Genomic DNA, 26854 nt, shown 5'->3' with positions numbered 1-26854 from the left:
TTTCATGCAAAATTAAAAGAATTGGAAAGATTGTTTTAACGCTAGACAATGAGAATGTACTAATCTTAAATACATTCCAAACTTAAAGAGAAACTTAATCTCTTTACGTTCACTTGATGATGAAGGTTTTAATATAATCATAAAAGAGGTGTTTTTGACACTCCAAAATAATTTTGCAAATGTCATCCAAGTAGAAAAATCAAATGGGATGTATGTCACGAAAGCTATACTACATAAGAATCAATTTATTGCCGCTACAGTCTCTTTGTCTGATAAATTTGAAACATGGCATAAAAGGTTAGGACACAAAGTAATAAAAACTTGCATGTACTTAAGAAATAAGGTCTTTTAGGAAATGATAAAATTGAAAATGTGTCCTTTTGTGAACAAGTATTGGAAGCAGAAAAAACTACATTTTGCTGCTGGTACCCATAAATCCAAGCTCATGTTTGAGCCACATTCTAGGAAAAAATGCATTATTCATGTCAAATCAATGAGAAATGTGTGGTTAAAAAATAAGAAAAAGTTCTAGATTTACGTGTAATATTATTTTATTGAAGAATATGTGATTGAAATGATGTTAAATCACTGTTGAAAAATGTATTTTTTTAAAAATAATGTGGCTCAACTTTGGGGACCAGCTTTTTTGAGTACTTACTCTGGCTTTAAATATTATCTCTTGATTGTTGATGATTTTTCAAGAAAAAATTAGGTCATACTCTTGAAAAACAAATATGATACCTTTCAAAACTTTGTTTCTTGGAAAACTCTTGTTGAAAATCAAGTTAACAAGAATGTTAAAACCCTTAGAACTGATAATGGCCTTGAGTTTTGCAATAAAGACTTTGATAAATTTTGTAAAAGTAATGGGATCCTTAGGCATAGGACTGTTACTTACACGCCACAACAGAATATGTTAGCAGAAAGAATGAATAGGACCTAGCTAGAACAAGTTAGGTCCATGTTGATAAACTTAGGTCTTCCAAAGTTATTTTGAGGAGAAGCAATTAAAGCTGCCTCATATTTGATAAATAAATGTCCCACCAAATCTTTGAATTATTACACTCCAGATCATATTTGGAATGTTCATTCCATTGATTATTCCAAACTTACAAGTTTTGGCTGTGCTGCTTATGTACACCAAAATGAAGAGAAACTTGAGCCAAGATCTATAAAAGGTGTTTTCTTAGGATATGGGGAAGGTATAAAAGGATAAAGAATCTAGTTGAGGGGTCATGGAGGATATAGAGTTGTAATAAGCAGAAATGTAGTCTTTAATGAGTTAGATATGCTGTAATAAGCAGACATGTAGTCTTTAATGAGTTAGATTTGCACTGTATTAAAGTTGCTGACACAAAAAAGATCAAAACTAATATTTTATGCAAACTGAACTTTTTCTAGCTGACTTAATGATTAGAAATGAGGATCAAATTGAGGTAGAGATTGGATTAGAGCAGGGCATAGAACCTGAACCTGAACTTGAACAGTCTGCAGATCCTTTAGAAGACTATCAATTGGCTAGGAATAGAATAAGAAGAGAAATAAGGTCCCCCTTGAGATATAGTGAACCTGACTTTGTTATTGTATTAAATGTTCAAAATCTATTGAAAGATGAGCTTGCAACCTATAAAGAAGCTATTAAGAGCAAAGACTCAAATTCCTGACTAGCAGCCATGGAAGAAGAGATACAGTCCTTAATGAAAAATAAAACTTGGGTCCTGGTAAATAGACCAAAAGGTGAAAAAATTATTGACTACAAATGAATTTATAAAATAAAGAAAGGTGATTATAAAACTAGAAATGTAAAATTTAAGGCCAGATTCGTTGCTAAAGGCTTTAACCAAAGGGAATGAATTGACTACAATGAAATATTTTTTCCAGTAGTCAAGTATACTTCCATTAGAATTTCACTTTCTCTTGTTTCACAATTTGATTTTGAACTAGAACAATTGGACATGAAAACTGCCTTCTCATGGAAATTTAGATTTAAAAAACTTTACATGACTCAACTAAAAGGTTTTGAACAAAGATGAAAGGAAAACTGTCTGTCTTCTACGAAAATCTCTTTATGGTTTAAAACAAGCACCTCAATGATATATTAGATTTGAAACTTTCATTAAAGGACTTGATTTTAATAGAAGTGAATATGATCCATGTTTTTATTATAAAAGAATTGGAGGCCCAAATTCTTGTTATATATTGCTTTATGTGGATGATATGTTACTTGTTGGGTGTGATGTAATTGAAATAATTAACATTAAGGAAAGGCTAAAACAAGAATTTGAGATGAAGGATTTAGGACCAGCCAAAAGAATTTGGGAATGGAGATTAAAAGGGATAGATCTAATCGTACCTTGTTTCTCACACAACAGTCATATATAATAGATTTTCTATGAATGAAGCTAAGGATGTCACATTACCTCAGGCTGTTACTTTACATTCTCTGTTGAACAATGCCCTAAAACTGAAATAGAAAGAAGTGTGATGGATAAAGTTCTTTATGTAAGTGCTATTGGCTCTGTTATGTATGTTATGGTCTGTCCAAGACCTGATCTTGCTTTTGCTATAAGTGTCTTGAGTAGATACATGAGTAATTCTAGTGAGTATCATTGGGAAGCAATGAAATGGCTATTAAGATACTAGAAATGAACTTCAAATTTAGGGCTGATGTTCAATAATAGTAAAACTGGAATTCAACTTAAAGGTTTTGTTGATTCAGATTTTGCTGGAAATTGTGACAATAGAAAATCTAGTTCTGCATATGTGATTACATTAAATAATACCTGCATAAGTTGAAAATCTCAACTGCAAAAAATAGTTGCTTTATCTTCAGCAGAGGCTGGGTATATTTTAGCCACAGATGCAGTAAAGGAAGGTATTTGGTTAAAAAACTTATTAGATGAAATTGGCTTTACTAGTAATAATGATATAGTGTATTCTGATAGCCAATCTCCTATACGTCTTACCAGAAATCATGTTTTTCATGATAGGACTAAACACATAGATGTTAAATATCATTTTATAAGAGATATTATAGAAAAAGAGATAATAAAGATTGAAAAGGTCTCAACCAAATGTAACCCTGCAGATATGGGAACAAAAGTTATTCCTATACACAAATTTAGGGATTGTTTAAATCTCCTAAATGTTGTTACTGACTAAGGATATTTCATGCAAGTACATAGGGCGTATGAAACCATAAAGAGGAGTTAACCTCTAATCCGCGTGAAATCCAAAGATGTTAAACAAGGTGGAGTTTGTTAAAAATGTGCTTAACATCTTAAATCTGAAGCCCAGTGATGTAGCCCAAATTAATTACACGGATTGGCCCATATGTTGGAATGTGACCCGGTTTGGTACCTTGTGCTCAATCTCGCATTTATTTAAAACCCGACTTCATTGGACTGCTGAGATGAGGCCACATGTTGTTGGGTAAACCGTTGGATGTATTATGACCTTTTATATTCCATCTTTCTCACTTGGGTGTTCAAGATTATTCTAAGGTTACATTCTCTCTTTCATCTCTGTGATTTTCTCTTTGAAAAACCTTGGTTTTTGTTCGTAATCTTGAGTCTTCTGATATTCTTTGTGATGTCTAGTGTAGATTACGTTATGGTTAGAGTTTTATTGTTCTTTGGCAAACTGTAACTCTTGGTTGTTTGGTGTAATCTGTAAACGAGATAAAAGAGTGAGAGTTGAGACTGAAGGCTTAGAGTCGAGTGATTTTTGAGTTTTTGATTCTTGTATTTTGACACACTTTGTTGGATTTTAGTGGATTAGCGAGATAACCACTTAGGTGGATGCTTAACGTGGTCAGTAACCCATTCCTGATTGAACATTTGGGCCTACGGGCGAAAAATCATTGTGTTCTTTGTGTTTGATTTCTTTGATTTAATTTTGGGATTGTAAAATACCATCAAATTTTTTCTTATTTCAGCGAAAGATGTGTCCTGTAGCTTTGTCCCTCGTTGAATTATAAAAACTTGAGTTTTGGTGTGATTTTCAACTTTCATTTATTGTATTCAAATCAACGACTTTCATTGTTCTTGTTGTATTCTTCACTTTCATCACTTCCATCAATTGACTATGGTTCATGCAGAAAATTAAATAATATGCAAAAAAAATGAGCCATGAACTGATCCTCCAGCTTCTAGAACTTCAAATTTTGAAACATCAACTAAGGAGATATTTTCAAACTAATTATAGTTTATTAATAATACCACAATATTAACCACTCAAAAACGTCCCAAAGCAACATTTATTCATTACCAAGTAGTACAGTAATTATTCAACCAAGACAAACTGTGAAAATACACACACACGCACAGAGTTATCTATCCATCTGATGCAAACAGAGAAACTATCCAGATCAGGGTGTCTTAAGATGGTGAGATTCTATATCTTTTGCAAGTTTAATTCAAAATCCCTACAGAGTGAGTGGATCTTTGACGTCGTCATTTAATTTCTCGTACTCAAGAGTCCATGTTGTCAAATCAATGTCACCATCAATTTCAACAGGGAAATTGATTTTGAAGGCCTTCAATACCTTCTTGAGATCTCCTTCAATCAACTTGAATGTCACTGACCTCTTTTCCTCGTCTATGGGTTCAATTACCTCTTTTGCTACTTCCGGTTTCCCATCTACAATTATTCCAATTTTTGTAAATTTAATACAAAAGAAAGTCTTGAATCTACAGTTTTGGAATCTTGATTGCACATATGATGTAACTTAACATGTGACACTTGTTGATTTGTCTTTGAAAACATTTATTCTATTATTTTCACCACATAAGTGCTTTGCTAAACAAATATTATTTAGGAAATAATTTGTTCAAATTGAGACAAATACCAGCCTACAGTGTCTTTCACAACATGATCTAGATATGAGTTTTACTTTTAATGTTCAATACATTATTGGGATAAAAAAAATAAATCCTAAATTTAAGTTTCATGGCACTAAAAATGACCTAGATGTCAACCTTTGATAAGAAAAAAAATTGGTAAACTCGATGGAGCGTGTTGAAAAGATATACAAGTAAATTTGTCCTATATATCACAATATTTATTCTTATAATAGAAAAAAGAGGGTTGAGTGACTCCTTTTTCTTTTCTTTTTGGAGCTATATGTGGGATAATTAGAATATTTCTACTTGAACAGGGTTGTTACAGGATGCCTATTTGGAGCCCCTCGACGCGGCTCTTTGGGGCCTTGGCACCGTCTCTATCACAGTAGCAAGCCCAGATAATTATTATGATTTAACACTGTATGCTTACCATAAGTGTACTTCCAGGTGTAGATAGTGCCTACAGTTTCCCCATTCTCCTTGATGCAAATCGCATCCTTGAATAGTAGTAGGGCTGATTTTGCGTATTTGGTGTGGTGTGTACCGAAAAAGATCATGAAATACATCTCCTCCAGACCTCATTTCTATTTGGGCAGTGAGTTTACCCTTGCGACCCATTTTTTCTTTTGTGAAAAGCTTAATGAAAGTTTTGTGAAGAACAAGTTCAAGTACTGTGTGAAGAGCATTCAGAACTCTCTAATCTATTTATAGCCGTGTTGTGAAGATGTAGATCCGTGCCCATTACCATTGTTCAATTATTATCTCTAACTATGATTTTTACAATTTATAATGGTCAATCATTATGTGTTATCAATGAAAAATAAAATAAGTTTCACTAAATAAGAAAAAGCACTGTTTAATATCATGTCAAGATTAATACGAGGATCAACATTAATGCAATCCTTTATAATATAGATACAACTTTTTGAGCATATTAAATGAAATTTCATATCTAAGCTCAACTACTCGACTACAGTATATTGACTTCTTTTATGGTTGGAGGCCAGCACTGTGTCATAGGAACTCTTCACGAATTTCTAGTTATTGAGAAGATACTTAGTCCGTCATTAAGTATCGGAAGAAATTTATAATCCCTTGTGGACTTTGATAACGATTTGAAAGCGAAAGTAAATGGCAACTAGAATTAATATTTTGTGTTGCTTAAATCTAGAATTTCAAAAGAAAGTATAGTAAAAATAAAATTTTAAACATAATTTGTGAAAGTACTGTAATAAATAAAACAACAATCGTAAATACAAACTAACAATTAGATGTGATGCAAGGTGAATATCAAATGATCCATGTTGTGCACTCTTAAATAAACTCTTTTTTATGAAAGTGATATTATTCTAGTTAAATGAGTGAAATAAAAAAGAATAGCTTAAAATTAATATATGTCCTTGTTTGAGTTCCATTTTGGGGGAAAGAATGCATCTTAAATAATAGATTGATAGAAAATGTGCGGTTAGAAATTAATAAAAAATTCTGAGATTGTATTTAATATTATTTTATTAAAGAATATACGTTAAAAATGAAATTTTAGAAGAACGGAGCTCAAACAAGGGCATAACTCTTGTGGGAAGGAAGGAACAATCTAAGTTTATTTTTTGACTAGTCACTAGATACCATGTGGTGCCCCTGTAATTACAGTGTGGTCCATGATTAAAAGTAGGTTACAATATTTCAATCAATAGATAGTTTCGTATACCCCATCTCACATATCCTCCTAATTATTATGCCGTTAAAGAATTCAGTGTGATAAAGTTTGTGTGGAGGAATAGGCACTTGCAGTTATGGAACGATTTGATGGTCGGCGTTCGAAGAAATTGGCGTAACTTTTATATACGATGTTCTTTTTGAGCCCATAACCCCTTCCGGAAAGCTCGGATGATTCTGGATAAATGCACTGCTTCGTTGTGATGTATGATGGATTTTGGCCGTTTAAATTCGTTTACTAGGTCAAAATGGCATTTAAAGTTTCTTAGTTTATTATTTTCAATATTTGTTATTCTCGTTTTGTAGCCCAGCCCATTAAGGGACTGTTGGCCCTATAGGTTATCTGTTCTTTTCGTATTTAAGAATCTAAAACGTCTCCTAGGTTTTTTGGTTATTCATGAAATAAGAAAATGTTTGTTTCTTAAGTTCAATCCGTTTGAGTTGTTAGTATTGTGTGCTTGTAGATTCAATCTACATCATAGTGAATGTCATTTAGGTCTTAATATCAAATAGTAGGAAAAGTCTAAACTACACTCAACTATCTGCATTACTTTCTATTAATCAAAATAGTTATTTAGAAAGGAGATTACGATGTATCTGCTGAAATTTCATACATACGGTAGCTCAAATATCGTCAACCAATTACTATATGTCTCCAAATAATTCACGTGAATGTAATTTAGTTCTTAATAGCTATTAACAAGAAAAGTTTACCTTGTGGAAATTGGAAATGTTGTTGGATCATCATAACAATCAAACAATCATGCTACACATCCAGGTTCAAATCCAGATTGGACATGTGTCGACTCATGATTAAACAATTCGAAAAATTAAAACAAAAGCACCCAATTATTTTTCTGACACATTATTTTGTCTCTTCACTTCTCTATTTTTAAGCCTGGCTAAATGGTTTTATTCATAATCAAATTAATTAATATATGTAATCTGCAATTTAAGAAGAAGGATTGAGGAGAAATTTTTGAGAGACAATAATGCCCTCATTGATTTTGTATAATCCCCCTTCATCCTTCAATTATTATTATAATTTAAATAACTTTATAACATATACTATTCAATATTATTGAATTTACAATCATTACTTTCATTTCCCTTTCCTTTAGAAAATTGATCTTTTTCAAAGCACAATAAGTTGATATGTGTTTCATCTTCCATAATTTATTCAAAGCATATCCAGAAGATTAAATAAAAGCAACAGTTTTATTTCTTTTTAGCTCTATTTCTGCATAATTTCTACAAAATAGAAATCAACCCTTAATTTTCTTATTTTTATCTTTTTACTTTTCAGCAAATAGACTATATGGAGTCTAACAATGCTCGAACATCAATATTTTATGTTTGTAGAGTTTTGATGGTTGACAATTCTTTCGACGAAGGTGTCATTTTGTCCAAGTTTATTCGATTCTAAATGTAGATTTTTAACTTTTTCATATATGTTTAAACAACTTTCTTGGCTCCAATAAAAGATAGTAGGGGTAAAAACATAGTCAATATTTGCATTTTTTGCCTGCGCTTGATACAGATTAAAATTAAATTTTTAGTAAATTTAGATAAACATTGGTAAAATATATGGTCAAAAAATTGTGGAACTCATGAAATATGTTGTTAATATTGATTGTTTTATTTTGATTTAGATTAAATTTGATTTCAATCAATATCAAACAAAAGCTTAATAAAATCAAAATACCTTCACCTAATAAGTACCCACTTATTGAAACATTTAGTTTTCACTTTGCCTTACTTTTCTTGGTCATTCGTCAACAATGCCCTTAGTCAATCTTTTTAATCTATCTTTCTTGAATAATGGAACTTTGTCAAATATTAGGTGACACATAAAGTGACATTATATGGCATGATCATGAAATAGAAGATGCATTGCAAGTTTGACCAAGTCTTGGACACTAAAATTTGGAAATGTAGATAACTAGTGGGTTTCACTTACCTAGTGGAAGCTTGAAAGGTTGTGACACTCGAAATCATGAAAAATCCCCACATATCTAGATAGTTGCTTTTATTGGTTCGATCTAACCAAGCTTTAGTGAGAAGCATTGAGTAGTTTGTGAGCAACCTTAAAAATACATATTGGGAGAGATTAAATATAAAGTTTGAGAATAAGCATCTCATGAGTAGCAAAAGATAATATTGACCATTAATGGTTGTGATGAAACAAACTTGAAAAAACCTTTTCATTTAGCAATAATTTATTTTGTTAGAAGAGTTTATTCTACCACAGCATAAACTATAAGTGGCAATACACGTTGAACGTTAAGATTAGCCCTAATAAGTGCATTTTGTGAACTTATTAACATTACTAAATTTGTATGTTGTCAAATTAGTGATTTTATACATAATTTGAGTTAATTTCGTTTGTTTCAGTGACGAACTTATTTGAAGTAATTGGAAAGGAAGAATGATGAAATTGAATGAAATCGGCAATTTTGGGGGGATCAAAGTCTGCACAATTGATGAGTTCAAGGACTACATTGCATTAACTTGAAAGATTGGATGACTTGAAGAAGATAAGAAATTAATTGGACCTCAATTGGACTTTTAAGTGGAATCAAATTAAATTAGTAATTGAACTTTTCGTTGGGCTAAAACTTTGGGCTGTCGAATTGATATATATACGCACATTAAGGAGGGCAGCTTTGGGGAGACTAACCTAGAGAAGAATTGGAAATATACAACATTGGGCGGTGATGTGGGGAGAGAAAGGAAGAGAATTTGCGGCTGCAACATTATATACTTACACACACATTGGAGGCAGCCAAGATTATCTGTACGTACATGCCTACAGAGACAAGAGGAGAAGAATTGGGCTACTGCTGCTGAATTATATCATATATATAGAAACAGAAATTGAGGCAGCTGGGAGTGGTAAAATATTGCGGCTTCAAGTGGCTGAATTATATATATATATATACACACACACACACGCACATAGAGAACCGAAGCAGTAGGGGAGAAGAAGAAAAGACACGCATACAGAGACTAGAAATTGCAAGAAAAAGAAAGCAGATTTACGTTGGAAAAATTAATCACGTTCCATCAAGTTTTGGTGATATTTTTTAACTTTTGCGTGTTTAATTCTGACATCATGCATGACTAATTTCTTTATATTGCTAGAATGTGACAAACCCTCGTTATGAAATTTTTGAATAATTAGATTGACGTTAAATTTGTTTGAATGTTTGGATGTTTATTATCGTTTTTCATGCTTTTCAATTATTTGGCCACTAGTTGAACTATGTGGATTTTGTTATTATCGAGAGAGATAATAAGATCATTAGTACATAGTAATAAATATTGTGAGGTTCGATATAGGATAGAGATACACCTCTATGCTTCACATGGTTTTTAAAAAATTCTAGCTCATTTAATGCATTTATCATGCTCACATTTTTAACGAAAGATAAGAAGGTTACTTGAGGGGAATAAAATTGATAACTATCGAGAAATGTTTTCAATTAAAATAAAAACATTGACTAACAAGTATGATTTCAAATTGTCGAACTAAAAATGGATTAATAAGGGGAGTTATACATCTTAGCAATATTTCTCAAGAAATTGATAAATTTTCTTTACATTGCTTTTAAGTCAGTTGATAGATTTAATAGTGTTTAGTTAGAACTCGATTTTGCTATTCGATTAAGGGTATTAATAGCTATAACTCGATCAAACATATAGCCCTCGTGGGTTTGACACTTAATTCATCATTATATTACTTGCTCACGATCTAGTCCACTTGTAGAAAATCAAACAATCAAGCCCCAGTTTGGTTTAGCTAAAAAATAATTATTTAGTAGATTTTAATAAAAGGTTAATAAAATGTATAGTTGAAAAGTTGGTAAAAATTGTGAATTTCATGAATTATGAGGTTTAAATTAATTGTTTATTTTGGCTTAAATTTTTATCAACTTACTTAATTGAACCAAGCATGGGCTAAATGGCCCAAATCAAGATGAAACATCACTGCCATCTAAAAAAACAAGTAACATGCATCATTTCTCATGTACTGATGTAGGGTATTGTAATTATTTCGTCCAAACACTATAGTCGATGATTCAAATGCAATTCATCCTATATGACCTGAAATCAAACTTCAAAATCCACTCTAAACTCAGTTGTAAGGCCTGCTCTCACTTCAAGCATGCACAACATTATCCATCTCCTCCAAAGGAATGCTACAACATCAACTTGAACACAAAACATCTGGTTCTATATTACCAAGCTAATGTAGGGATTGTCACTACTTTATTAAAAAATTGTAAGTGATAGCACAAATGCAATCCATCATATATTACTCAAAATCTAGTTTGAGATTAAATCCCAAGTCCAATCCCTAGAGTCACCTCGAATTAACCTAATTTCAAAAATTCTCCTACATATGCACCCCTCACAATACAATTATAAATATATAAGAAAGTTGAGTGAGATCTTCCCCATCTCTCCTATGTCTTTGTAGTGCCTTCTTTATTTGCAAAGAAAAAATGGGCCTTAAAGATAAAAAAAATAGTCGAAATAAAGATGAAGCTGGTGGATATGCATTTCATGATCTGTTTAGGTACAGACCACAACATATACCCAATATGAGCTCTACCACCATTTAAGGTTTCGATTTGCATGAAGGAGAGTGGGGAACTCTAGGCTCCGTCTACTTCTGGAAGTATACTCATGGTATGCCTACTTTATTTAGCATACAATATAAGACTACACTCGACATGGCCGAGTACTATCAAATTCATCCATTTGAACATCGGATAACAATATTATCACTTGATCATCTGGCTTTCCTTTTGTATGAAGTTTGTAAAATTTGAAATAATTGTAGATGGGAAGCAGAAAATAGCGAAAGATATACTCGAAACCATAGATGAGGAAAAGAAGAAAGTGACATTTAAGGTAGTGGAGGTGATGTGATGGAGATTTACAAGGCCTTCAAAGCTAGTTTTCATGTTGAAACTCACGGTGACATTGATATGGTGACATGGAATCTTGAATTTGATTAGCCAGACTATGTTGAAGAACCACTCTCATTGTTGGGCTTGTGCATCTAACTCGGAAAAGATGTTCAGGCACACCATCTTTAGGCAGCTTGATATGGATAGGGTTCTATATATGCTTGCATGAGTTATAGACACTCATCTAGCCACCTCCCTTTGTGTGTGTTTTCTTTGTTATTTTATGGATAATAGTGTATTGGTGCAGTTCATGATCGAAAAATGTTGTGTTCCTCCTTCACATAGTATGTCTGGCACTATGGCTTTCTCTTGAATAAATTGAAAATTTTATTTTGTGATAATATCACTCTAGCCTATTGATATTATGGTTTTTAGTCTGTCAGAAATTTGGAATGGAGAAGATGTATCCACACAACACTCTTAAGTGTAAGTCGATTGGATCTGGTTAGTAATGAGTTGAATATGATAATTTTGCATACCATTAAGTAAGAAGACGCAATTTGTTTAGACAAAATTGAACTCCAACTAGATCCACATAAAGAACCTTCAAGATAAATTCTACATTTTTTCAGAAACGAATATTGCCTATATTTGAGTTGCAAAACTATCCAGCAAGATAAACTTTTATTTTTCGATTATTTATTTATTTATTTTTATTTCCAGCAATTCGCAAAAAGAATCAATATTTGTATCATATCAACCTTACTGTGTCATTTGGCACACACATGTTGGGCTAATATCCTATTTCTTATGTATGAAATTATTGGGAATTTATTTAATTATGCATAGCAGAAAATAAAATGAATTTTAGTTCTCACCATGGACTTGCTTTGTGTTTAGAAAGAAACTATAATAGAAAATTATACATTTGATGAATTTCTTGAAGAACAGTTTTGATCTGTAATCTACATATGTCCAATCATCGAGCCTTCAATGAAAATTCACACAGGGAACAAGATTGAAAGAAATAGAGTTTTTATTTTCTTATGCTAGCAAGAATATAAATTGTATTATGTTATAAATTTTCAAACCTTAGCAGCCTATTAATAAAAGTCCAAGCTCTTAAGCTTATCCTGGTCCACTATTTAATGGATCTATTTAATTAAATTTGGTCCATGAATTAATTAATTCAACAAACAACCCAATTAACTAATTGTCATTGGTAAATCTCATTCTTCTAGTCCTCCTTTTGTGTGTGATCGATTAGATTCCCAATCATGATACCTAACGACGTGAATTATTATTTTGATATAACAAAATCGATATATTAAAATACCCCTTTTAAATTTATCACTAATTTACATTCGTCATCCCAAATTGACATCTAGCAATGTATTAGCTAGGGCAAGACATGTAACGAAAAATGTAATGTGGTGTGAAAATCTAAATTTGTTCGTTTACCATGAAACTATAATCAATTTGTCAATATAATCCGATCAATTGCAAAGTAAGTGTATCAATGTTGATTATCTATCATATATTTCATCCTACTATTAAGTCAATAAATATGCTACTTGTACATAATGCGGTATCTATACCTAAGTCCACACCTCTCACATGGAGGTGAACACACTTCGGATAAATTATGTTTTACTCAATGTTGCCCCCTCCATGCGAGGGGGTGGATATCAGTATGAAAATTTTGATGTATTGTAGCATCACCCTTGAATCAATGCAAGTCGAAGATTCTTTTTGATTTATGAGTACATTTTGACCAATGATTTCATTATTGACTTAATCGAATGAAATTTAGATCATAATCTCTTTCTATCTAGGAGTAACGAATCCTCTATTGATCATTTACAATCTTTATATAATTCTTGACATACCCCAAATGATGTCGTATTAGCGACTCTTGATGGAGTAACATCCAACATCACCAAAGTATAAATATTCCCATATAAGGCACCATGATGATCTGAAGTCAAAGGACCAATTCCACTACCAAACATCAGAGATTGACATCTAACACTCAACTAGTTATCCATATGGAATCTCTCTAGCAAGTCTTCGATTTTTTGTTCTATAACAAAATATTCATGTGTTTATTTAAGTGTCAACACACTTAGATTATGAGATCAACTACCCACTTCAAAAGTGAGAAATGCCACACATGATGATATAATCATAATAACGATATTCGTATCTCGTTGTTACTTACGATCACGGATAATTTAAGCTTCATTCATATGTAAATTGTCTATGACAATCACAATTCTTTGTGATTAACAAGTAATTAAGATTTGAATCTTCGGATTCTATTAGTTTAATAGATTCAATTAAATAATAGATCTTGGCACAATATAAAATGCATCAATTACATTAAAAGTGTTTACAACCTAATCGATTGTACCTAGAGCATAACACTAACAAAAATGATAATGAATCTAATTGATATTTGAAGCTTAGAAAGATTTCAAGCATGTAGGAATGGCATATAAAATCTTTCTAAAGCATGGGAAAAGACAAAATTCCTAGTCGTGCTTGGTAGAACGAAAAAGATGAATTTTATTCAATATAGTATTTGAGGCAAATTATAATGGAATTAAATTATCCAATACATTTTACTCCCTTTTCATACCCTTTTTTTTGGATGAATCAATACGAGCTTATCCTTCCTTAGTCACACCAATTAATATGATTCTACCAATGAGATACACTACAAAATAATTTTTCACCGATAACCCTAATCTCCATTGGTAATTGCTATTACTAGCAAAAATTTTGTATTGGTAATTTTGCATGTGAAAGCCTCATTGTTAATTTATTGACAAACGTGTTAAATTGTTGGTAATTATCAATGAATTGATTCAGGATGATGTTAGCAACATCTACATACGTCAAAAATTATTGAAATCATCGATTGATACTGGAATTACTGATATCGAATTTCACAAGCGAGAGACAATAGCAAGTAAAAAAACACCATGTATGAAATCAATGCAGTGTTGTATGTCTCTCATTGGTAGTAGTCCTTGTGGTATTTCATCAGGTATTATGTCAAAAAATTCATGGAGTAACTTATTCATGGTTGAAGATAGCTTGGTATTCTCTTCATTTTCCTCTAGAACAACAAGGACATAGGTTTCACAAGATTCTCTCATATTCTTCCGTACCTCAGTTTTGGACAAGAAATTATTTCCCTCTCTTCTCGAAGGTTTGAGGCTTTCTTTATTTTTGTAGGGCCTAACACAACCTTTACCCCTTCTTTCACAAATGAATATGTGTTTTTGAATCCATCATGTATTACTCTTCTGTCATATTGCCAAGGACGACCAAGCAACAAGTGACAAGCAACCATCGGTATAATATCAAAATATAACTCATTGGAGCATTTATTGCCAATAGAAAATTGGACAAGATAACTTTTGTGAACTTTTACCTCATTACCCTCGCGAAGCCAAGAAAAGCTGGTGTGGTTGAGGATTATCTTTTGTTTTGAGCTTCAATTTCTCTGCCATTGATGCTACAATGACATTCTCACAGCCTCCCCCATCAACGATAACATCACAGACCCTACCATGGGATGTACATCTCATGTGGAAGATATTATTGCGGAGCCAATTGTCATTTTCTATATGTGCTGCACTCAAGCTTTAACAAACTACTAAAGATTCTCCATGGTCAGCATAGGTCACTTCCTCTTCTACTTCCTCATCATATGTTGGCTCACCAAACTCTTCGACCTCACCTTCGTCTTTTTTCTATGAAAGCAACAATTTTACATACCAGTTACCAACAACAATTTTTTAGGTGATGTAATTCAACTTTTTTCCTAAAAATTGTATCAACCTTTCACCTACGAATTTTTCGTGAGTAAAGAGTAGTTCATATAACCATTGGAATTGGAGTTGCTAATATCAGTCAATTTCAAAGGAATTCTTATCATACATCAGAAGTTCACAACAAAGTCTTTAAAGTTACCATCTATAAATTTGTAATCCAATAAGTGGTTAAACAATTTTTGGGCCTTTCAACTCAATTAGCTAAAATTAAAAATTATAATTATTAAATAAATAATAAGAACAATATTAAAAAATAAATAGATAATTTTTTTTACCATGCCACAAACCTATATGGCTATTTACAACACTAATTTTATCAATTGTAATAGTAGATATTTACCAACGGAAAGTAGGTTGATAATGGTTTATATTTTTACCAACGAAAATTTTGTTGACAAAAAGTTTACTCTTTATCAGCGAAAAATTTCGTTGGTAAAACGTTTGCTCTTTACCTACGGCACAATCCTTTGATAACTATCAGCAACCCCCAAATTAACAACAGATTTATGGTTGCTAATATTTCGTTGGTGAAAGGTAATAACAATGGATATCATGGTTTCATTTGGCCATTGATCTTGTATCTTGATTGAATCCTATAGCTGAAAAATTGAACCTCAATTACTGTGATTTTTTGGAGTGCAAGGTTGTGTCAGTTTCGCTGACGATTTTACAAAAGGACTTGAATCCTTAAATAAAAAAATCCACATCTCTCATTATTATGGACCACAAACAGATTCGCTCAGGTAAATTAGCTTAAACCCATTTTTTGCAATAGCGGGTCATTGGGTGGGGTAACCAATAGGATTGCGGCCTTGCTTGATACTTGATTTAGGATTATTTGCCTAAATTGCTATATTATTGTATTTGTGGCTATTTGATCATTGTTCAATATTTTACATTGTTGCTGAGCACTTTGTGTTATATAATTGTCAACCTTGACCTTTCTTGCTCGAAGATTCACTAGTGACTCAGGTTTGAATCTCAGATAAGCCTTGGGAATCTTAGACCGGTGTATAACTGTGACCTTTAGGACATTCTTTGCGTGGAAGTCTCTTTGTTGGATGCTTACATGCTATTTGTCTTATTTATTAGGATGTATGCGTACCATTTTGACTTGGGCATCTTTAACAGTGAAGGTGATTTCTCTATTTGGCAAAAAAGATAAAAAACAATTTTGGCTCAACAAAATATTTTTAAAAACTATTGATAATACTTTTTCAAATACTGTGATTGATGATCAAAAGAAATAATTTGATAATCTTGCTTGTACCTCTATTGTCTTGCTCTTATCTGATGTTGTTTTGTGAAAAAGTTGGCAAACATAATTATAATGAAAAAGTTTGGAAAAAGTTTGAGGAACATTATTTAACTCAATCTATATCCAAGAAACTTTTCTGCTTGAAAGTTTTTTTAGTTTCAAAATTGACTTCTCAAAAGATTTAGATAACGATTTTGATATTTTCAATAAATTAGTTCGATAGATTACAAAATGTGGTGAAAAGATTTTTAATGAGTACAAAAGTTATTATCCTTTTAAATGCCATTTTGAATAGTTATAAGGATGTCAAAAATGTAATCAAATATGGGAGAGAGACTCTTTTACCCAATATAGTTGTCAATTCCTTAAAAGTAAGGAAGGGGAGATGAAAGTTGAAAGAAATGAGAGAAAAGGAGGAGAGATTTACCATATGAGAGGTAAGTCTAAGCTTTGGGATGGTAAGGGGCAATACAGTAGTGATAAGAAAAAGTGGAGAGGTAGGTCTAACTCATAGGGAAAGGCCAAGGGGAGAAATGTTATTGTTGTGGGAAACTAGGGACATTTCATTAATTAGTGCAAAAAGAAAATCAATTTGAGAGATCAGAGGGGTGGAGACCCAGTGAGGCAAATATTGTTGTTTGAGAGATGAACTTGGTGAGGTTTACATGCTTCTAAACACTAAACCAGCTAAAATAAACCTGTCCATCAACTCCCATACGCATGAGTGGATTCTTGACTCAGGTTCTTCCTTTCATGTTACATCAAATAAAATGTGTTTGATCATATACATGAATTTAAACATTGTCATGTTGTTGTATGAAACTCAATATAAGATCATAGGCACTCATAGTGACTGTGAGATTTGACAGCAATTTTGTGAACATATTGAAAAAAGTTAGGTATATTCTACACGTGGGTAGAAACCTGGTTTTATTGTAGAGTTAGTATGTACATGTTTCTTTGGTACTCTTGGTGAGGGTGTTATATGAATTTGCAAGGAAGCACCTAGAGACTTTAAGGCTCCTAGAAGAAATGGTATATACATTACACATGCTGAGGTGTTGAGTTGTTTAAATTCCACTATCACAGATAATGATCACACATAGAAAAGGCACAATAGGTTAGCTTATGTTAGTGTTAAGTGTCTTGAGTACCTTAACGACACGAGTGCGTTTGGTAAAGATTAGATGTCTGACATACCATTTTTTGATCATAGTGTGCTTGGTAAACATCATAGAATGTCATTTGCTCCAAGCACTCACAAGACATCTAGAGTGTTAGAAAACATTCATATTGATTTGGGGTTAGTGGAGCAAACCTATTTTTGGTGGTAACAAATATTTTCTGTCTATTATTGATGATTTCTCTAGACTTGTATGGGTTTTCTTTTAAAAGATAAAATCGAAGCTTTTTTAAATTTTAGAAATTGGAAAGTTAAGGTAGAGAACCAGACAGGTAAGAAGGTGAAATATTTGCATACTGATAATGGTCTTGAATTTTGCAATACTGAATTTGATTATTTGTGTAATGAATCTGGTATTGTTAGACATAAAACTATTCCTTACACTCACAAGTAAAATGGGGTTGCTGAAAGAAAGAATTGTACTTTGCTTGATAAAGTTTGATGTATGATTTCAAGTTCTGGTATGCCTAAGTCTTTTTGAGGTAAAGTTGTTATAAATGCATGTTATTTGACCAACATGACTCCATCTTTTGTTTTAAAGGTGAGATGCCATATGAGATTTAGTATGTTAAATGTATTGATTATTTCATACTTAGAGCTTTTGGCTATGCTGATTTCTCTCATCAAAGTGAGGAAAAACTTAAACTTAGAGCTAGGAAGTATATAGTTAGGCTACTACTCCAAAGGTATTAAGGGATATAGGTTATGAGATAGAAGCTAGAAGGCGTGAGAATTTTCATAAGCTGTGATATCACATTTGATGAGAGTAAGATGCATTGTCTGGAGAGAGAAGAACAACAAGATATTGTTAGGAAAAAATCCCCAGTTGAGGTGGAGTAAGTGTCCAAATCCCCATTACACCGAGCGAGGTAAAGAGTAATACATACAATCAACAAGACATAGAAGGCGATGAGAAAATTGTAAAGGACAATCCCATTGACCAAGAACTCTAGCTAACTACCAATTGGTTAGAGATAGAGAGAAGAGAACATGTAGGTAACCCTAAGATTGTCATACTACACCATAGTTTATGCTAATTACTAAGAACTAGTAGATAGGTAACTGAACACCTACGAGGAAGCTGTGAAGGGTGAAAAAAGTGAGAAATGGCCAGGTTCCATGAAGCAATAGATGAATTCTATTAATAAGAATCAAATTTGGGATCTAGTTCCAAGACCTAATGATAAATCCATAGTGGGTTGAAGTTGGTCTATAAAGTTAAGGAGGGAACTAGGGAGACTGAACCTGTAAGATATAGGATAGGTTTGTAGCCAAGGGTTACACTAGAAATAAGGGATATATTACATTGAGATATTTTCTCCCATTGTTAAGTATACCATTATCAAAGTCATGCTTGCTCTTATTGCTTATTATGATTGGAAACTTGAATAACTTGATGTCAAAACTATTTTTTTTTTTTTTGCATGCACCACCGTGACGAAAAGATATTTATGTGTCAAACTAAAGGTTTTGAAAGTAAGTTCAAACTTGATTTGTGTGTTTTTTAAAGAAATCTTTGTATGGGCTAAAGCTATAGTTATTAAACTCGACCCGAGCATCAACCTGGCCGAGGTATTGGATCATCGGGTTACTGGTTGAACTGGTGGGTTAGTGATTGGACCGGTGGGTGGTTGCTTAAAAATATTTTAAACAATTTTATATATTATTTTTTCTCTTTTAGATAAAATTAAAATTTTAAAGTAATTTGTCATTAATTATATTTATATATTTAAATTATTGATTTTTTTTTAACTCATGTTAGTAATAATGATTACATTTTGATTCTATAATTTTGTATATTATATTGACAAAAATTATATTATTCAATCTTTTTGAATCAAAATGTTTTTAGAAGACATTCTGTATTTATGAATTATATAAATTGTAGAAAGAGAAAATAACTAGCTTGTGATTCAATTGATTTGGCACTTGCCCTTCCTAGTTGAAGGTTGAAGGCTCAATTATTTGCAACCTTCAAATTTAATTCAACATTTTGAAGTCTAATAAAAAATCAATAAATTGGTCCGTTTTTTAATAAAAAAATGTTTGTTGACCCGAGCTTTGACCGATTCAATTGCATATGGATAGTATAATCCAACTCGTCATTGTCTATGGGTCGGGTCATCAGTTTCACGGCCCAATCCTCCGGGCCGGGCCGATTTTTATAACAATGGTTAAAGCAGTCGCCATTCTTATGTGCTTTCAATTAGTTTCAAGAGGAGTGAGTTTGATCATTGCTTGTAATACTTGCACCACAACACTATTGAAGAGTGTATATTTGTTAGTTTATGTGGACGATATGTTATTAAATGGACCTAAAACGAAGTTATAAACAAAATTAAAATGAAATTAAGGAAAGAATTCAACATAAAAGACCTAGGACATGTTAGGAGGATTCTTGGTATGGAGATTAATCGGGATAAATCTTGAATTCTTGCTCGTATGTGCATCAAACTCTTTATGTGCTTAAAATTTTGAAGAAATTTGACATGCTTGAATGCAAAGCTGCTTTTGCACCTCTTGGAAATCATTTCATATTTGTCAAAAGACCAATCACCTGCTAATGAAGATGAACTAATTTTTATGCATAATGTGCCTTACTCTAACATGATAGGATCTGTTATGTATCTTATGGTCTATACTAGACCCGACTTAGCTTACACTGTAAGTGTGTTAAGCAGGTACATGTCCAATTCTGATCCTAAACGTTGGGAAGCTTTGAAATGGTTGCTTAGGTACTTGAAAAGCAATTTTGATGTGGGGTAAATTTATAAATTTGTTAAAAAGGGTGTGAAACTTAAAGGTTTCGCAAATACTGACTATAGTGGTGATAGAGATAATAGGAGATATACTTCCTCTTATATATTTACCTTTTGTGATGTTTGTGTGAGTTAGAAATCCCAAATACAAAATATTGTTGCTCTATCTATAATTGAATTTGAGTATATTCCTGCCATTGAAGCTATTAAAGAAGTTTTGTGGTTTAGAGGTTTGCTTAATGAGTTGAGTGTTTTAAGTGACAATGTAATAGTTTAATTAGATAGTCAATTTGCTATTCATCTGTGTAAAAATATCGGATTTCATGAATGCACTAATCATATAGATGTTAAACTGCATTTTATTACGGATGTAGTATCTCGAGGTTTGATAAAACTTGAGAAAATGCATTCAAATTATAACTCTACAAATATGAGCACTAAGATGCTATCCCTGGTAAAGTTTAGAAGTTGTCTAACACTTCTAAATATTGGTAATTGTATGTAATGTTTCAATTTTGTTTGAAACCATATTGTGCAACTATTAAACTTGTTTTTCTTCTTTCTTTTACAGGTGCATTTGGTATCAATGTGGAGGTTTGTTGGGTATAGTAATACCAAATACAAATCCAGTGCAATGATGAAAAATCGAGTGGAATTAAACCAATATGCCTAGTACCAATATTATTGATATAGATACCCAATGTAACAACTGGCAGTCTATGGAACTAAAGACGACTAAGAATCTCATAGGAATTGGACTAGGGGTAAAATGGAGCTTGACCGACTTATATTTTATTAGGCCAACTCGGTTATTGCCACGCGTTTTCCACAACGTGAAATTACAGCAAGTGTACGGTGTCAAGTTTTTAATATAGTATTAAAGTAAGAATGTCAAACCCACAGGGATTGTAATTTAATTTTGACAAAGTACTATAATTGTGTAATTCCTACTTTATTCAGATGAACAGATGATTGAATGATAATGTTAAACTAATGTAATGTGATTCGTTGTGACAAAGTTGATGAATGCAAATTATCAATATGAGAAGGCCTAGGGATTGATTTCACCTTACTCTCAATTATGATTCAACGATTTCCAATTATTCCAGTTAATTTTCTCATATTTAAAAAACAAGAATCCTAATATATTCCTCTCCCCTCTCTCAAGTGTCGGCTAGAAAATAATCCAAGGTTCCAATTCCAATATCTCTATTTCGAATTGAAAATCAAGAATTTATAAAAGTCTCGATTCTTTTATGGAGTAAGTTTCACAGATTTTTTACTTTTTCTCGAAACCCATAAAATCTATGTTGTGTCAATCTTATGATCACGCCTAAATTCCCCTATCTTGAGTGTCGAATTGACTAGCATCTATTCATTCAATTATTGATCAAGTAACTAAAAGCATTAAAATCGTGACACAATTAAATATATGCGGGAAAATCAAAGAAACACTTATAAAATCATCAAACCATAATCTCGATTTGGTTACATCAAACCCCTAGATAATTTGTTTAGTTCATGATGTAATAAATGAAAATCATACAAATTATAATAAACAACATAATGAAAATGATAGAAAAAACTAGTCTTTTAGGTAGATCTTCAATCTTCTTCCTTGATATTGTTCCTCCTTCCTTTTGTGGTCTTCAATTTTTGCCTCCAAATTGTGTGGTTGAATTCTTCAATCTTGCACCTTCAATTCTTCCAGAAAATAAGTCTTTTAAATGGTATTTATAGTATCTTGAAGTTTTTGGATGAATTAGGATTGAGTTGGGCCAAGAAAAGATTCCAAAAATAAAAAGAAAAATCACTTTTTTCGCACAGGCAGTGCCCTGGAGCCCAAGACGGGCTTTGCGGCACCGTGTTCACTGCTGTTTTCAGCATCGTCGGGTGGAAAATGTATTTTTCTCCTCTTTTAGTATTTTTATCATAACTTCTTCGTCTGATATCCAATTGAGGTGATTTAAAATATGTTAGAAAGATAACTCAAAGGGTTACAACTTTGCTTCAGATATCATTCTCTAATTCGATTGTTTGATATGTCAAAAATGAGTCTCAATATGAGACTAAAACTCCGGAGCATAACTTTTCAGTTAGAAATTGATTTTTGATCATATTTTAAATAAACTTGATCCCTTTGACATCTTTTCTCATCCAATTGACTCTTAGCACTCTCAGATCTTCATTGCGAGGTTTGATACAAGTTTTGATTTTTTTCATTTTAGTCCCTAAACTTTGGATCTCTTACAATTTGGCCCCCCCTTTTTTTTCCAGTTTTTCCAACTTTTGCTTAATTCCTCCAATTTCATCAACCTACATCACAACATCAAAACACACATTATGAGTGAAAAGCACTCATTAGTTATTAACCTAGGTGAGCCTAATTAGTGGCTGCCCTCTTGTGTCTCTCAGCACTAGACTCTCGTGACTCATTCTTTGCTTTATGTCGTGCGTTTTCTCTATGGTTTTGTGCCTCCTGCTTGAGCTTCTTCTTCTGCTATTGCCGGTGTGTGTCTCCGGTGTCTGGATTGTGGTTGGGGCACCTCGATTCCCCCTTTGTTATCACTGTCTTCGCTACTTCCTCTGGGCTCCTGTGCTGCTCAATTTTGTTGCTCAACTTTGTGGCTATTTTGGTACTTTGTGAAGGGATTCTTTGTATCTACTTGGTGGTGGTATTACCTTGTTGCATTGGGTTGGTTTATCTGAGCCCTGGTTGATAGATTAACATCAAACATTGAATTAAAAGGGGAGTTATTAGTTTTCTTACAATTCTTGTTATTAATATTCGATTTTCTTATTGTATTGATCATTAAGTTGGTGTTTTATCAATCATATGTGCTAGGACCTCATAATCTACTACAATTTGTTAAACACTTCTTTGCAACGGAGTAGTAACTTGAAGGCGTTAGAGTTGGATTTTTATTACAGCGGTTGCTGGCATTTGACCACGTGATTTAAGACAGCTTTTAATTACCAGAAACTTTGTTGCCGATTGAAGAAATATTCCCTCGTCCAGATGCTGATCCGGACACTATCTTCATGTCACATCTAGAAAGGCACACGAATACTTTCATAAACCGGGTCCGACTTTAGAATAAGGTAAATTGATTTGGAATAATCACTTTCCGCATTCAACCATTTTTTATTTTTTTGGCTGTTGTATGTTTTGTACGACCGATTACCCATGGCTGATCTTTTATATCTCTAGGTTTGCACAGTCTCCTACTGTTCACCATTCAGAAAGCACTAAGAAAATATTTACCATATATTTATTGGATACAATTATAAGACATGTCCCGAGCATGCACCTAAACCTCCCACTCAAAAGGCTTGGGACTTATGATGATGCTAAAATGTTACAGCGAGACCATGAACACCTAGTTCAACTCTCGATCAACTTGTTCAACTCTAATTAAATAATATTATTTGAAAAGAATCTTATGGAAATCTGGCTTAATCATAGGAAGATTAGAACTATACATTCTTATTCTAACATGTGTTCTAATCAAAATATGGCTCTCTTTTTTATACAAATACGACCATCATTCCTTCAATAAGGTTAAGGCTATTATTTTACTAATTACATAATTAAATTTCTTCTAATATTGACTTGAGCATCGGATGGGCTACATGGTCAACACTCTACGGCTTTGTTTCAAGTAATCTAAGACTTAAGGAGACATAAGCAACATTGGAAAGGGATATCTTCGATACAATTGTGGATTGCTAAAGTAATTTGTTACATAAGCAAAATCAACCATATTGATGAAAAAAAAATAAAAAATCTCTAAGGCAATATGACACGTACTTTGCAAGTTTATGTGACAAAAGAAAAATCAGATATTATCTAGATATTTATCTAAATTCAGGAAGCTCAATTAAACATGTTGATTTTTCAACAAAATTTATATTTCTTGGTTCTAGATAGAATTCATTGGATATCAATTTCTGACTTGAGAGTTTATTCATTAGAAATTAATGTCACGTAACCAAAACTCAAAAGTCTTTCAACTTGTATATCATTTTGATAATAATCTATAAAATGCCTTGAAAATGTTCTTATGACATCGAATAAACTAGCATTGGCATAATTCAAAAACCAATATTTTTTCGCGTTAATTAATTAGGGTACCCCTCAAACATGAACACATGTCCTGTCACAAAAATAACATTATTGCTTCATCGTTGTGAAATGGGTCAAATTGTAGGTGTGAGATATGCCATCAAAATGAACGTATCTCACTCCTTTTTTTTTTTTTTTTTTTTTTTATCCTCGAGTGCCGACTAGAAAATAATCCTAGATTCCAATTTCAATATCTCTATTCCGAATTGAAAATCAAGAATTTATAAAAGTCCCGATTCTTTTATGGAGTAAGCTTCACAGATTTTACACTCTCTCGAAACCCATGAAACCTATGTTGTGTCAATCTTATGATCACGCCTAAATTCCTCCTCTCGAGTGCCGAAATTGACTAGCATCTATTCATTCAATTATTGATCAAGTAACATTCGTTGTGACAAAGTTGATGAATGCAAATTATCAATATGAGAAGGCCTAGGGATTGATTTCACCTTACTCTCAATTATGATTCAACGATTTCCAATTATTCCAGTTAATTTTCTCATATTTAAAAAACAAGAATCCTAATATATTCCTCTCCCCTCTCTCAAGTGTCGGCTAGAAAATAATCCAAGGTTCCAATTCCAATATCTCTATTTCGAATTGAAAATCAAGAATTTATAAAAGTCTCGATTCTTTTATGGAGTAAGTTTCACAGATTTTTTACTTTTTCTCGAAACCCATAAAATCTATGTTGTGTCAATCTTATGATCACGCCTAAATTCCCCTATCTTGAGTGTCGAATTGACTAGCATCTATTCATTCAATTATTGATCAAGTAACTAAAAGCATTAAAATCGTGACACAATCTCTTTTTTTTTTTTTTTTTTTTTTTTTTTTTGTCTAATTTCGAAGTGGACATATTAGATAAAGCCCCTGTTTCGTGAGAGTTAAAATTAGATTTTTAGTAAATTTTGATAAAAAATTTTAAAACGTATGATTGAAAAGTCATGATACCCATGAAATATGAGGTTAAAATTGATTGTTTAACTTTAATTTAGATTAAAATCTAATTTAAATCAATATCAAATGCAATCAAGTTATGGCTTCATATAAATGATTCCCTTTAACAATAAGAGTAATGTTACAAGGAAAGTACTACATGTACATAATTGTCTATATAATGGTGTCCATAATTACACATGGTACTAGATTCAAACTTTAATTCAAATGTCACACTTGCACATCAACAACCTGATGATTGCTACATCACATTATGAATACCATTATGTACAATAATTATGTATAAGTAGAATTTTTCATGGTACAAATACAACAATTTTAATATCATGATTGATAGTCCTCTCACATACAAGTGGTAGGGTCCATAAATTAAAAAATTCTCAGGCCCACGATTGTGAGAGGGGGCTATACGTGCGTACAACATCATTTCCCTAACAATAATGGAAAGATGGAAAGTGATCAAATGATTCCCTTTAACAATAATTGAAAGATGGAGAGTGATCAAACATATTTACAATCTTCTGCATTAGATGCATTCTTGGATTAGGAAATCTTATCTTCGTTTCCTGGTAGAAATTAATTGATAGATTTATCTTGATGGAAATTTTGATTTTATACGTATGTATTTGTTGGAAGAAAAAATAAAAAAATCAACGAAATGCTAAAAATTTTGAATTTGTGCATGGACGTTCTACCATTTGAATATGTAGCATTTATTATTTAGATAAATTGTTTAATTCATGGTATAATAAATGAAAATCATACAAATTATAATAAACAACATAAGGAAAAAGATAGAATAAACGAGTTTTTTGGGTAGATCTTCAATCTTCTTCCTTGATATTGTTCCTCCTTCCTTTTGATATCTTCAATTTTTTTGCCTCCTTCAAATTGTGTAGTTGAATTCTTTAATCTTGCCCCCTTCCATCCTACTTGAAAATAGAGTTTTTAAATGATATTAATAGTATGTTGGGGTTATTGGACAAATTAGGGTTGAGTTGGGCCAAGAAAAGATTTCAAAGATATAAAATCCCGTTTTTCCGCACAGGTGGTGCCACGGCGCCACATTCATTGTTGTTTTCAGCAACTTGGGCGCCACGGCACCCGCTTCGGGTGGAAAAGGTAATATTCGCCTCTTTCAGTATTTTTGTCATAACTTTTTCATCCGATATCCAATTGAGATAATTCAAGATACGTTGGAAAGGTAACTCAAAGGGCTATAACTTTTCTTCAAACATCATTTC

The 26854-nt window shown here is 32.3% G+C and overlaps 2 protein-coding genes across 2 annotated transcripts in view; one reads left to right on the top strand and one right to left on the bottom strand.

Moving 5' to 3' along the window:
* Nucleotides 1-4426: 4426 nt before the first annotated feature.
* LOC111398388 (kirola-like) lies at nt 4427-5410 on the bottom strand. The gene is made up of 2 exons (XM_023025300.1): nt 5275-5410; nt 4427-4641 (listed from the first exon to the last, which is right to left on the bottom strand). The coding sequence occupies exons 1-2, from the start codon at nt 5408-5410 to the stop codon at nt 4427-4429; spliced, it is 351 nt and encodes a 116-aa protein (XP_022881068.1).
* Nucleotides 5411-9277: 3867 nt separating this feature from the next.
* LOC111398387 (kirola-like) overlaps nt 9278-26854 on the top strand; it is a 19945-nt gene continuing 2368 nt past the window's right edge. The window contains exons 1-2 of the mRNA XM_023025299.1: nt 9278-9455; nt 11190-11255. Coding sequence (XP_022881067.1) covers nt 9278-9455; nt 11190-11255 — 244 coding nt within the window. The remainder of the gene's footprint in view (nt 9456-11189; nt 11256-26854) is intronic.

This window comes from Olea europaea, chromosome 8 (genome assembly GCF_002742605.1).
Source record: "Olea europaea var. sylvestris chromosome 8, O_europaea_v1, whole genome shotgun sequence".
NCBI lineage: Eukaryota > Viridiplantae > Streptophyta > Magnoliopsida > Lamiales > Oleaceae > Olea > Olea europaea.
Note: the sequence above shows the minus strand (reverse complement) of the source record. Positions and strands in the feature narration are given on the sequence as shown.

What these genes read in the sequence shown, in the direction of transcription:
- LOC111398388 (XM_023025300.1), bottom strand. Translation starts at nt 5,410, where the DNA reads ATGTATTTCATGATCTTTTTCGGTACACACCACACCAAATACGCAAAA. An exon ending in CACCTGGAAGTACACTTATG is followed by an intron (nt 4,642 to 5,274) that starts GTAAGCATACAG and finishes GAATAATTGTAG; the next exon opens with ATGGGAAACCGGAAGTAGCA.